The 14,347-nt window shown below is 40.2% G+C and overlaps 1 protein-coding gene across 2 annotated transcripts in view; it reads left to right on the top strand.

Annotated features, from left to right (window-relative positions):
- The window catches only part of Neurod1 (neuronal differentiation 1), a 122,936-nt gene that overhangs the window by 98,891 nt on the left and 9,698 nt on the right, over positions 1 to 14,347 (top strand). For both annotated transcript variants that reach the window (XM_052724488.1, XM_052724489.1), the window contains one exon: positions 5 to 147. In XM_052724488.1, coding sequence (XP_052580448.1) covers positions 5 to 147 — 143 coding nt within the window. The remainder of the gene's footprint in view (positions 1 to 4; positions 148 to 14,347) is intronic.

Raw genomic sequence — 14,347 nt, 5'->3', positions numbered from 1 at the left:
CCAGTGTTGTGTGTGTTGGCGGAGATGGATCTGCTAGTGAAGTAGCCCACGCGCTGCTCCTCAGAGCTCAGAAGAATGCTGGGGTGGAGATGGACTGCCTCCTGACTCCCGTTGGAGCACAGCTTCCACTTGGCCTAATACCAGCAGGCAAGGAGTAGCTGCAGATTCATTAAACTGCTCCCTGTCCTCTTTGTCTTCTAACCCAAAGACAAAACATCATGACCAGAACCAAGATGGGGAGAAAAGGGCTTATTTCATCTTAAAGCCTACAGTTGATCACTTAGGGAAGCCAAGGCCGGAACTGAAGCAGAGGCACAGAAGGGTGCTGCTTACTAGCTTGTTCCATGGCTCTCTCAGCTATCTTTACAACTGGGTACCATCTTCCCAGGGGTAGCACCAACCACAGTGGATGAGACTCTCCCATATCATTCTTTAATGAAGAAAATACCTCATATCCCACAGACTTGCCTATAGGCCAGTCTGATGTGGCGGTATTTTTTCAATCGAGGTTCCTTCTTCCAAGATAGTACTAGCTCATGCCATGTTGACAGAAACAAATCTGTACAATGTTCTCTTCTGTAATTCCATTTCCTATCTCCTAATAAGACTCAAATGTCTTTGGTTCTGAAACAGCCTCACTTGATGTCCAGCATTTCCACAAGCAAATGTAAAACATAGGGCAAGAAATTTAATGTTTTGGAGCCACATTTTTTTTCTAATCTATATTAGGAGAATCATATATAAATATCCACTGATTACAAGATTATTGTACTATGAAGTTTGATGTGCATAGACACTTAGGCAATTATCAGTGGAATTTTTATTTCGCCATGAAAAAGTCTAATGACACCCAGAACCAGATAGGAAGTTTCAAAGTAGGGCTGCTCTACATATTATGTTTACAGTGTCCTGTGAGGTAAAATGTAGAACTTGGACAACTGTAACTTCAACAGGTAACTTCCTTCTGTCTGGAGAGAGAACCCAGGACCTGGAGGGCAGTCAGTCTCCTTCAAGGCTCTCAGGTTCCTCATCTCTTATCCCAAGCATATCCCTAGTGTCTTAGCACAGGGAATATGCAATAATGTTTATTAAGTTGGTAGAATATACAGAACACCTAAAATATAGGCTCCACCATAATAAAAGGAAAGGCAAACCCTGGAAGCACTTGAAGAATAGAAAGAGAGCCTTTGATAGGAGATGAGTGTAATAGATGGACACTCTGCATACATGCCACAGAAAGGGGTCTGACTTTGACCTGAGAAGCAGTAGAGAATTATGGGATGTTTTAGATCAGGGAAACCATTCAAGGGAACTTAGTCCAAGAGAATTTATTTTGATGCAGGATGCAGAATTACTTGTGGAGAAAGCAGAGATCGAAACAAGGGAAAGAGAGCAAGACTATGTACAGTTAAGAAAAGAATATGTTATTTTGTACATAATTCACTCATTTCACTGAACAATCATAAAGGGAATTTGTTACTTTTTCATTTTAAAGAGTTAGAGTTTCTATTGCTGTGATAAAACACCATGACCAAAAGCAGCCTGGGGAGGAAATGGTTTATTTCAGCTTAAAGCTCGTAGTCTAGTATGAAGGGAAGTCAGGGCAGGAACTTGAGGCAGGAACCTGGAAGCAAGAACTGAAACAGAGGCCGTGGAAGAATGTTGCTTACTGGCTTGCTCCTCATGGCTTGTTCAGTCTGCTTTGTTATAGCATCCAGACTACCTGTCCAAAAGTGACACCACATACAGTGAGCTGGACTTTCTCACATGAATCATCAATCAAGAAAATACCTACAGCCCAATCTAGTTGGGCACATTTTCAATTGCCATTCCCTCTCCCCAAACGACTCTGGCTTATGTCAAGTTGACATAAAACTAACCAATAAAAAATCATTATGTATAATTGTTAAGACAAAAACAGGAAAATACATTTTTCTTATGAAAATAAAAAAATGTATGTATTTAAAAGAAAATTCAATGTTCAGTTTAATAACCATATCCATGCCATAAATTTAGAATTGCTATTGCAGAGATAGCTCTACTTATGTGTTTAATATGTGAGTGGTTCCCTAAGGGATTAGCTTTAGGGTTTTATTATTGTAAAGCATATTTGTGGTTTTGTAAGTACATACATTATTCAGTAGATAACTATAGAAATATCATTTAAAAAAACAGAACAGATCCAAATGCCTTTGTAAAGTATGAAGTCTTTTACAAAGCCAATAATTTAAAAGGGGAGAGAGATTAGAATATATCCTGACAATTTAAGGTACTTAAAAAAACCAATAATGTTCTCAAAGAAGACAACAAAACAACCTTGACCAAAAAGGGGGAGGGGAGGCAATTTGGACCATTGTTTCATGCTGTTTTATTTTTTGACCTTCAGGGTCATTTTAGTAGTTCTGCCTGTAGCTGGTGGAAGCTTCCCAGCAGTATATGTGCCCAGGCTGCAATTCTTCTCATTAGCACTTGGATCTCTGAGGTCATTCACTAACCACCATAGCTCAGAAATGGAAAGGTCATCTTCTAAGAAGTGTGCTTTTGACATGGAGGGGAGCTGCTGGTAAAAATTGGTCATTATGTCTTTATTATATAACCAATTTTTATAAATGCATAATGTTGAGGCATTGGGAATTTTTTCCCCTTAATTTCAAAGTCCATTTATAATTTGAAAATATCATGTTATTCAGTGGCTACATCCAGGAATGACATTGTCATCTTTTTGTTTTGAAGATACAGCAGGCTGCCAAATTCTGGTAGTTGGATAGGAGTTGCAGCTTGCTAATTCTGTCTAATAGGAAGGGAAAGTCATGTGTGGGGTGTTTAATACGGGGATGCTATGCCTAGTCAGGGCTTTTGATGAAGAATGGGAACAAGAGCTAGGCAGGAAGTTTCCAAGCTGCCCATGAATAGACAGAGTCTGCCTTTGAAGCCGTTTGCCCCCTGGAGAGAGACACCCAGAGGGAGAATGTTTAGTAAATTACTCCACTGAGCCAACAGACTAAGCTGCTGAATTATCCTCAGACTCCAATGTATCAGATGTAGGAAAGCCAGTATTTGAACTGCTGGCCATTAGGAATTGTGTTTGTTGCTATGGGAACTGGTGCTAAGGAACTACACAGACAGAGTCTGATTAGAAGGGGATGGGGGATAGTGAGAGAAGCCTGAGAGGACATAAAAATAAAAAAGCAATCCGGTTGTTGTAAAACAAGACCTAATCCACACACTAATGGCTCTGAATCATATATTCCTGTAGAGTTTGCATAAATAAATTTCATCCTTTCCAATTAATTTGGGTAGAATAAGATATTGCCGAGAGACTGTTAATTTCTATGATATTTAAGGCAAAGAAGCGATATGTAGGTGCTGCTTTCATGAGAATTTTAGATATGCTTGACTAGGAAGTCATTACATCACATTTATCTGCTTGGATGTAGGAGACATTAACAGCCTTATGAATATTCATGCTGTCTGGTTAATTAAGTTAATTGTTCTGCAGAAGTGCTTGCACTTCCAAGGACAATTTTTTTCATTTATTTATTTATTTATTCATTTATTCATTTATTTATTGCTTCTGTGGGTGCTGCCTAGTACATTACCAGGCAGGGTTTCACTTTCTCTTTCATGAACTGCTGCCCACCCCCTGCACCTCAACCCAGCTCTTTGTTTTTAGCACATTTCAGCAGGTGTGGGGGAGGGGCTGGTGGGCAAAGTTACTGGTGGTGTTCAGAAAAATAACTTTTCCTGCTAATTAAAATGTTTACCTTCTGCTATTTATGTGAACAGTGTAGTGGGGACATCTTTTCAAATAGCGTACAATTTCCTGGAGGAAAAAATATCATCTGTAATTTTATGATGTCAAATGTATTTTCTCATGAACTTTTATGTTTTCTTCAGAGTGCTAAAAAAACTCATGTTCAAAGATTAAAGGTAACACATTAATGTGTAGATGATGAATGATTTCTGACATCTGGTCATGCTTCCTATGACAACTAAATTGTGTTGGAGGACAGTTGCAGAACTTGACAGGTCATGAAGCAAACTGATTTCTAGCATCTCAAAAGGATATTGCTTGAGCACTCATCACACTTCAAGATCATGGGGAGCTGTCTTCACTTTTCTTGAGTCGTGATGCATGCTCTTAGCTATTGTGACTAGCGTCATTACTTTATATATCTTAAAGTCTTTCCAGAAGAATGGTTTTACAGTCTTCTTCAACCCCAGGAATGGAGGAAATGACATTATGAAATTCTATAATCAATATTACTAAAGACCCCCCTCTAAGTATGTCTCCTTTCCAAAGCTTTTACTTAAATCTGATGCAACAAGAAGAAACTGATTTGTTTTCCTTCTGGATAATTTCAGATTCGTCATGAACCATATGAACAATACCTAGGCAGTAGGCTCCAAAAGTTCATGGAGAGTTCTAGTCAAAGGTCCCCAGAGTAAAGGGTTCTAGACTACCTGTTTGCAGACTAAGAGTGCAAAAATCACCCTATGCATTTGTGAAAACATTTACCTGGGTCTACTCTGTGTGCTCACACACATACTCAATTCACATCACAAGTTGGAGGTGAAACCTAGGAACCAGGTGATGTTGCTACTACTTATTCATAGACTGCGCCTTTATAAAATTCACCTGGGCATCTTAAACACTGTAGACTGATTCATTGTATCTAATGTGAGGCTTGAGAAACAGGTTTTTCTTAAGTTAATTTATTTCTATCATAATTGATTTAAATGGCTTTTCCTCGCTCATTTTGAAAGGACTGAAAACTGTCCATGATTATAGGTACAACATGCTTCGGAATATATAGACACCGTGGAAAGGCTGAATTGGACTAATTACCATATTCACTCCCTCACATAGTTATCATTTTCTTATGTGAGAAAATGAATTCTACTCTTAGCAATTTTCAAGCATGTTAAATGTGAATTGTAGTCACCATGTTTTACAACAGAACTCTTGATATTCTGACATGGACTTTGTCTCCTTGACCAGCATGGCCCTACACTTCCCATCCCTCCACCACTGTTACCTGCTCCCTGCTTCTGTGAGTTCAGTTTTTTTTTTTCTTTTTTTCAGATTCCACATTAAGTGAGAATTTTACAGTGTTTGTTTCTCTGTCCCTGTCTTATTTTATCTGACATAATATCCTACACATTTGTCCACATAGTCACAAATCACCAGGCTATGTTCTTTTACAAGGTTGCATTCTTTTATAAATATATATCACATCTTTCTTTATGCATTCATATTGGGCATAGAGGCTGATCCTAAATCTTGGCTATTGTGAAGAGTGGTGCATGAGCATGGAATTGTAGGTGTGTCTTTGACATGCAGCTTTCATTATTCTCCCAAGTCTCCTCATCATGTTAGTCACAATACTACTCTCTAATTTCTGCTCTCATGCAGTGTGTGTGTGTGTGTGTGTGTGTGTGTGTGTGTGTGTGTGCAAGAGAACACACGTTACAGAATTTCATTCTTCTGGCTAAATAACCTCCACTGTGTCTGTATTCCACATCCTCTTTACCCATTCATTTGTTGGGGCTATATAGACTGATTGATCATTTTGGTTATTGTGCATAGTGCCACAGTAAACATGGATGTGCAAGTATCCCTGTGGTAGTTAACTTAGAGTACTTCCAGAATACACCTAGGCTTATATATCTGGGTCATATGGTAGTGCTATTTTAGGTTTGTTGGAAAGCTTCCATATTGATTTCCCAAGTGGCTATGCCAGTTTACATTCTTACCAATGGTAAATAGGGTTTCTTTTTCTCTACATCTTAGGTAGCTTTGGTTGAAATTTGTCTTCTTCCTTCCTTCCTTCCTTCCTTCCTTCCTTCCTTCCTTCCTTCCTTCCTTCCTCCCTCCCTTCCTTCCTTCCTTATTTCCTTCTCTCTCTCTCTCTCTCTCTCTCTCTCTCTCTCTCTCTCTCTCTCTCTCTCTCTCTCTCCCTCCCTCCCTCCCTCCCTCTCTCTCTCTCTCTCTCTTTCATTATTTCACTTCTTCTCCTCTCATATATTGCATCCTAACCACAGTTTCCCCTCACTCCTTTCCTGTTAGTCCCCTGCCACACACACGCACCCTCTTCCTCAGATCCATTCCTCCTCCTTTCCCTTCAGAAAAGGGCAGGCCTGCCAGGGATATCAACCAAACATGGCATGTCAAGCTATAATAAAACTAGGCACATTCCATCATATTAAGGCTGGAAGAAGAAACCCAATAGGAGAAAAAGGGTCCCAAAACCAAGCGAAAGAGTTGGAGACAGTCCCTGCTCCTGCTGTTAGGAGTCCCACAAGAACACCAAGCTACACAACCAGCACATAGATGCAGAGGACCTGGTAAGATCCACACAGGCTCTCTGATTGTTGCTTCAGTCTCTGTGAGCCACTATGAGCCCTGATTGGTTGATTCTGTGGGCCGTTTTCTTGTGGTGTCTTAAACCCTCTGGCTCCTACAATCCTTCCTCTCCCTCTTCCGCGGGATTCCCCACGCTCCACCTAATATCTAGCTGTGGGTCTCTGCATCTGCTCCCATCAGTTGCTGGGTGAAGCCTCTCTCATGATGATTATGTTCGGCTCCAGCCTACGAGTATCACTAGGAATCATTTTATCGACATTTTTTTTTTATCATGCTTGGTTCTCATCCTTGATCTCTGGGCTATCCAGACTCTGGTTACTGATCATCCAGGCAGTGTTTGGCACAGGCTTCCTCTTGTGGCATGAGTCTTAACTTGGACCAGTCATTGATTGGCCACCTCAACAAGTTTCTCGCCACTTTTACACCAGCTCATCTTGCAGGCATGACTAATTGTAGGTAGAAGGTTGGTGTCCCAATCCCACCACTGGAAGCCTTGCCTGGTTACAGAAGATGGACAGTTCAGGTTCCATGTCCACATTACTAGAAGTGTGTGCTAGGATTACCCTCATGGATTCCTGGGAGTTTCCGTTGCACTAGGTTTCTATTTCACCTCTGAAATGCCACCCAATTCCAGTTGTCTCTCCCAGTACTCTCCCCCTCACCACCTAATTCATCCTGCTCCCATCCCCACTTGTCCTCAGTCTACCTACAAAATCTATTCTATTTCCCCACTTGGGCCCTTCTTGTAACTTATGCCTCTATGGGTCTGTGGAGTGTAGCATGGTTATTCTTCACTTTAAGCTAATATCCACTTATAAGTGAGTACATACCATGTTTGTCTTTTTGGGTCTGGGTTACTTCACTCAGGATGACTTCTTTTTCTAGTTTCATCCATTTGCCTACAAATTCCACATTGTTTTTATTTTAAATAGCTGAGTAATACTTTATTGTGTAAATGTACCACATTTTCTGTATTCAATCCTTGGTTGAGGGACATCTAGGTTGTATCCAATTTCTAGCTATTACAAATAAAGCTCCCATGAACATAATTGAGCAAATGTCCTTGAGGAAGGATACAGCCTCCTTTGGGTATATGTCCAGGAGTGGTATAGCTGGGTCTTGAGGTAGATTGATTCCCAATTTTCTGAGGAATCTCTCTATATATTTCCATAATAGCTGTACAAGTTTTACTTCCACCAGCAATGATAGAGTGTTCCACTTGCTCCATATCCTCACCAGCATGAGCTGTCACTTGCGTTATTTATTTTATTGATTCCGCTGGTATAAGATGTAATCTCAGAGTCATTTTGATTTGTGCTTCCCTAATGGCTAAGGATGTTGAACATTTCTTTAAGTGCTTCTAGGCCATTTGATATTCCTCTGTTGAGAATTCTCTGTTTAGATCTGTACCCATTTTTAAAATTGGATTATTTAGTTTGTTGATGTCTTGTTTCTTGAGTTCTTTATATATTTTGGATATTAGCCCTCTGTCAAAAGTGGGGTTGGTGAAAATCTTTTCCCATTCTATAAGCTACCATTTTGTCCTTTGCCTTACAGAAGTTTGTTAATTTCATGAGTTCCCATTATTCATTGTCAATCTTAGGGATTGCGCTTTTGGTGTTCTGTTCAAGAACTTGTCTCTTGTGCCAATATGTTGAAGGCTATTCCCCACTTTCACTTCTGTCAAGTTCAGTGTGTCTGGTTTTGTGTTGAGGTCTTTGATTCACTTGGATTTGAGTTTTGTGCAGGGTGATAGATATGGATTTATATACATTCTTCTACATATCAACATCTAGTTAGACCAGCACCATTTGTTGAAGATGCTTTCTTTTGTCCATTGTGTATTTCTGGCTTTTTGTCAAAAATCAAGTGTCCTTAAGTAAGTGGATTTATATCTGGATCTTCAATTTAATTCCACTGACCAACCTGTCTGTTTCTATGCCAATTCTATGCAGTTTTTATTGCTATTGCTCTGTAGTACAGCTTGCAATTGAGATGGTGATACCCTTGGAAGTTCCTTTATTGTACATTATTGTTTTAGCTATCCTGGGTTTTTTTTGTTTTTCCATATGAAGTTTAGTATTGTCCTTTTAAGGTCTGCAAAGAATTGTGTTGAGATTTTGATGGGGATTACATTGAATCTGTAGATTGCTTTTGGTAAAATAGCCATTTTTTACTATGTTAATCTTACTGATCCATGAGCATGGGAGATCTTTACATTTTCTGATATATTATTCAATTTCTTTCTTCAAAGGCTTGAAGTTATTGCAATAGAGGTCTTTTACTTGCTTAGTTAGAGTTATCCCAAAATATTTTATATTATTTGTGGCTATTGTTTCCATGGTTTCTTTCACAGCATGATTGTTGTTTGCATATAGGGGAGCTACTGAATTTTTTGAGTTGATCTTGTACCCTGCCACTTTGCTGAAGGGATTTATAAGCTGTAGGAGTTCCCTGGTAGAATTTTTGGAGTTGCTTATATATACTATCATATTATCTGTGAATAGCAATACTTTTTTTTTTTTTTAGTTTATATCCTCTTGATCTCCATTATTGCTCTAGCTAGAACTTCAAGTACTATATTGAATAGATATGGAGAGAGTGGACAACCTTGTCTTGTTTCTTATTTTGGTGGAATTGTTTTGAGTTTTTCTCCATTTAATTGGATGTTGGCTCTAGGCTTGCAGTAAATTGCCTTTATTATGTTTAGTTATGTTCCTTGCATCCCTGATCTCCCTAAGACTTTTATTATGAAGGGGTGTAGGATTTTGTCAAAGGCTTTTTCAGCATCTAAATGAGATAATCATGTGAGGTTTTTTTCTTTCAGATTGTTTATATGGTAGATTACATTGACAGATTTTCATATCTTGAACCATCCCTGCATCTCTGGGATGATCATGGTGGATGATCTTTTGATGTGTTCTCAAAATTGGTTTGCCAGTATTTTATTGAGTATTTTTGCATCAATATTCATGAGGGAAATTAGTCTGTAATTCTCTTTTTTTGTTGAATCTTGGTGTGGTTTGGGTATCAGGCTGACTGTGGCCTCACACAATGAATTTGGCAATGCTCCTTCTGTTTCTATTTTGTGGAATAATTTGAGGAGTATTGGTATTAGTTCTTCTTTGAAAGTCTGGTAGAATTCTGTGCTAAAACTATCTGGCCCTGGGCTTTTATTTGGTTGGGAAACTTTTATTGACTTCTTCTCTTTCTTTAGGGGTTATAAATCTATTTAAACTGTTTATCTGACCTTGATTTAACTTTAATAAGTGGTATCTATCAAGGAATTTGCCCATTTCTTTTAGATTTTTCCAATCCGGTGGAGTACAGGTTTTTGAAGTATGACCTAATGATTCTCTGAATTTCCTCAGTGTCTGCTGTTATATCCCTCTTTTTGTTTCTGATTTTGTTGATTTGGATATTATCTTTGTGTCTTTTAGGTTTGAATAAGGGTTTGTCTATCCTGTTGATTTTCTCAAAGAACCATCTCTTTGCTTTATTGATTCTTTGTACTGTTCACTTTGTTTCTATTTTATTGATTTTAGCCCTCAGTTGGATTATTTCCTGCCATCTACTCCTCTTGGGTGTATTTGCTTCTTTTTGTTCTAGAGCTTTCAGGCATGCTGTTAAGTTGCTAGTATGAGATCGCGACAATTTCCTTATGCAGGCACTTAATGCTATGAGTTTTCCTCTTAGTACTGCTTTCATAGCATCCCATAAATTTGGGTATGATGTGCATTGATTTTCATTGAATTCTAGGAAGTCTTTAATTTTTTTCTTATTTCTTTCTTGACACAGTAGTCATTCTATAGAGAGCTGTTCAGTTTCCATGAGTTTGTAGACTTTCTGTTACCTGCCTCTGTACCATGGTCAGTAATGAGAGACATGAACTAGGAAGCTGCTCTTACCTCTGTTCTAGGATCTCTTTTTAAGTTCTCTCAGGTTGTAGGTGGAAACTCATGCCCCATGTTGGGCACCAAATATAGATGTAAGTTTTCATGTGTCCCACCCAGTCCCACAGCTGCTCAATCCCAAGTAAACACACAGAGGCTTATATTAATTACAAACTGTATGGCCTATGGCTCAGGCTTCTTGCTAGCTAGCTCTTACAACTTAACCCGTTCCTATTAATCTATGTTTTGCCCCATGGCTTCATGGCATTACCTGCTCTCTCACATCCTACTTCTCTTGGCAGCCGCTGGCAGCATCTGCCCTGACTCCACCATTCTCGCTCTATCTCTCTTGGATTTCCTGCTTGGCTCCATTCTGTCCTGACATAGGCCAATGCAGCTTTATTTATTAACCAATGGAAGCAACACATATTCACAGCACACAGAAAGACATCCCACAGCAAGGACATAATTTTAAAAGTCCATAGTTTAACATAACTATTATGAACTCATAGATAGTGCCTTATTCAGCCATCATCAGAGAGGCTTCTACCTGCAGCAGATGGGAATTAGAACAACAATAGCTTTGCACTCTCCCGCTCTCTTGGCTCTCACTAATGGTCTGGCAGTATCTAATCCATTGTCAGTTGGGTTTGGGTACAAGTTATGTGAGAGTCTGATTTCACTCTCCTGCATGTGGACATCCAGTGTCTAGTTTTGATGACTATAACTTCCTTTTGTTGTTTTATTTTTGTACATTTATGGAATATCAGTTCACCATAAGTGCTAGAGTTATCCATTTAGGGTCTTGGTCTTATATTCTGTTGATTATATATATACCTATTTTTAATGCCAGCAGCATGCTGTTTCAATGACTAGGGCTTTATAGTAGATTTTGAAGTTAGGGTGTAAGCTCTATGTAAATTTTCATAGAGATTGTATTAATATGTACATTATACGTACATATTAATTTTGTATTCTGCAACTTTACTGAAGTCTTTGGGGTTTTCTAAATGATCGTGTTATTTGCACCAATGACAATTTAACTCCTTCTTTTCCAATTTCTTTATCTAGTTCTAATGAGTAACTGTTCTGACTAAAACTAGGATGATTTTGATATCTGTGTGCTGTTCATAATGGGTACCTTTCAGTAAACAGTCATATTGTCATATTTTAAGTAATTAGAGTCAGAGCATAGCTTGTTTCTGGTAAATCAGTTGGAATGACTTTAGCAGTTAGTGAGGTGAGCTTTGGTGGCATTGTATTGTTATGGCTAGAGTTTCGGTTTAATTATGCTTATTTGTCATTAGTTATTAAAATGTGCTTATTGTTCAATGTTTAGTTATGTAATGCTTATTTTAATGATATCTTAGTTGACAGTAGCAGCAGCTGAGATGTTTCAGCTTCTGCAACTGAATATCAAAGGACAGTTGCCAGTGACACTACTGAAGTGCTTGGTCATGGTCACAGAAATGCCCCTGGCTAGCCAAATCCAGGGGATTGCCCAATTTACCCTCTTCCCATACATTCCAATGTTTTTACTGGCCTTGGGAGGAGGAGTGGTTACTTCCCCCTTTGGAAGCAAGCCTGTATGATGTTGGTCACATATAAATATCACAGGATCTTCACTAGGGAGCTTTTCCTTTCAGTGAGTAGATGGCAGAATCCTAGAGTATTTAGATTAGCCCAATGGTTATGAAAATCAGAAATTGTATCTTGTATACACATTTTTAGATGGCAATAATCAAGTTAAGTATTCTCTTCACATGGGACAGTTTTCCTCTCAGATGTAGAAAGGAAACCCATTTGAAGTGAGAGTTTTACCTCTAAGATTCACAGAATGTATTTTGAACATGCCTGTCAGAGTTTAAAATGATAAGGTATTTTTTCATTATTGACTAAATTTTTCTTATTTATTTATCTATGCATTTGTCTTTGCTCAATACACAGACATTCTTCTGCTGTTAGTGCCCATTTTTGTATAGAAGCTAAAGGCTTATTCATTAAAGTTGGATGGAATAAGCCTCTATATAATTGTAATTTTGAAGGGAGAATATAAATATCATGATCAAAATAGCTATGAGTCAATAAAGTATTCTCTAATTTGTGGTACCTGAGAGAGGCCTTACATATGCTAGCCTTATAAGCACTGTATCACTGGGCTCCAGCCCATTTTCTAATATTTTGTGGTATTTTCTAACTTTTATTTATTTAACTTTACTTTTATTTATTCTTTGTATCTTTCACATCATGTCTCCACATCATGTGTCTTGATATCACCCACCCACCCCCACCTCCCAAAAAATAAAACAAAATAAAATTTAAGAGAAGAAAGGGGGAAATAAGTAATAAAGGGATAATCTTGTCATGGAAGCTATAGTGTGGTACAGTAAGTCACACAGTAAATCCCTTTATCCATAGATTTTTACACGTAGGTGTTCATCACAAAGAATTATTGGTCTGGTTTGAGGCCCCTGGTCTCTGCTACACCACTGACACTGGGCCCTCACTGGAATACTTCCTGGACATCCCATTGCTGCCCTGTGTCATGGAGATTTTGCAGTCCTGGGTCTGCAGGGCCCACTCCCCATCCCCACCCCACCCCGTGATCCAGGAGTTCACAGATGGGATGGATGTTGGGGTGGGCCAACATATAACTCTGGTTCTGGGCCTGGGTAGTTTCAGGGTTGGTCAGCCTGTCAGCTCTCCCATGTCCTCGTCACCAGGGTAAGGTTTCCAGAATTGCCCGGATAGTTCGCCATTTGCAACAAAGATCAAGTGTGTGTGTGTGGGGGGGGGGGGGGGGGGGCTATTTCTCTTGCTTTCGTGTCCTCAGGATCGGTTCTCCCACACTTACACCTTGAAGGACAGCTCTACTGTGTTGCCCAGGTGAGGTGTAGGGGCTGCTCCTGAGTGCTGCAGCTGATGAGGGGCAGGAGCAGCTCACCTGGTCTTATGACCTCAGGGCCAGCTCTCCCACCTGCCTTAGGTGTTGAAGGGCTGGGTAGTGCAGTGGGGAGGAACATCTCTTCCCTGCTCGTGTTGCCATGTGACAGTTGAGTAATGGGGACAGTTCTTCCATGTTCACAACATTGGGACTGGCTCACTCACACCCCCACCAGCAGGCTCAGCTTTATTGTGCTGTCCAGGTGAGGTACAGGGCCTGCTCTCTTGAGTGTTGCAGCTGGTGGAGGGCAGGAGCAGCTCTCCTGCTCTTCTAACCTCAGGGCCAGCTCTCCCTCCTGCCTCAGGCCTTGATGGGCATCTCTCCCCCAACCCATGCCACCATATGGCAGATGAGGGGTGGGGTTAGGTCTCCCATGCTCACGTTCTCAGGATTGGCTTCCTGTGCCCTCCCCAATAGGGTCAGTTCTGCTGTGCTGTCCAGACGACGCAGGGCGTGCTTTCCTGAGTGTAGCATCTGGTAAAGGATTCAGCTCCTTCACCAACTAAAGGTGGTAGGGGCAAGAGGGGAGGGCATCTTTCCCTCCTTCCCATCACCACACTGAAGACAAGGGAGGCTGGCTATACTGGCTATGCCCCTCTCAGGTCCTCAGGGCTGGCTTACCTGTACCCCTGTCTACTCTACTGTACTGCCCATATGAGGCAGAGGACCCATTCTCCTGAATGCTGTAGCTGGTGAAGGGTTGGGTCAGGTACCCCACCAGCTGCAGGTGTCGAGGGGCAAGGGGAGAAGTTTTTCTAACTTTTAAATCATTTAGAAGTGTAGTAGGAATCTTAAATGGATCTTATTAATGAAATGAAACCTGAGTTATTGGGGTGAACACTGGAAGATCAGAGAGAACAAGCCACAGCTAACCTCACCTGGCCAACTTCTCAGCTGATCTTGTTTCCTCAGACTGGAAGCCTCTGAGTCCTCATCCAGAATGGGTCTCAGCTGAACTGTGCTGCTAGAAGCCTGAAAGCTTAACCAGCGAAATGCTTCTAGTTTCTGGTCCTCACGCTTTATATACCTTTCTGCTTTCTACCATCACTCCCTGGGATTAAAGGCTCGCTTTCTGGGATTAAAGGCATGTGTCACCATGCCTGGCTGTTTCCAATGTGGCCTTGAACTCACAGAGATCCAGAG

This window comes from Peromyscus californicus, unplaced genomic scaffold (assembly GCF_007827085.1).
Source record: "Peromyscus californicus insignis strain IS unplaced genomic scaffold, ASM782708v3 Scaffold_7__1_contigs__length_154581171, whole genome shotgun sequence".
NCBI classification, from domain to species: domain Eukaryota; kingdom Metazoa; phylum Chordata; class Mammalia; order Rodentia; family Cricetidae; genus Peromyscus; species Peromyscus californicus.
This window is presented reverse-complemented; position numbering and strand designations above follow the sequence as displayed.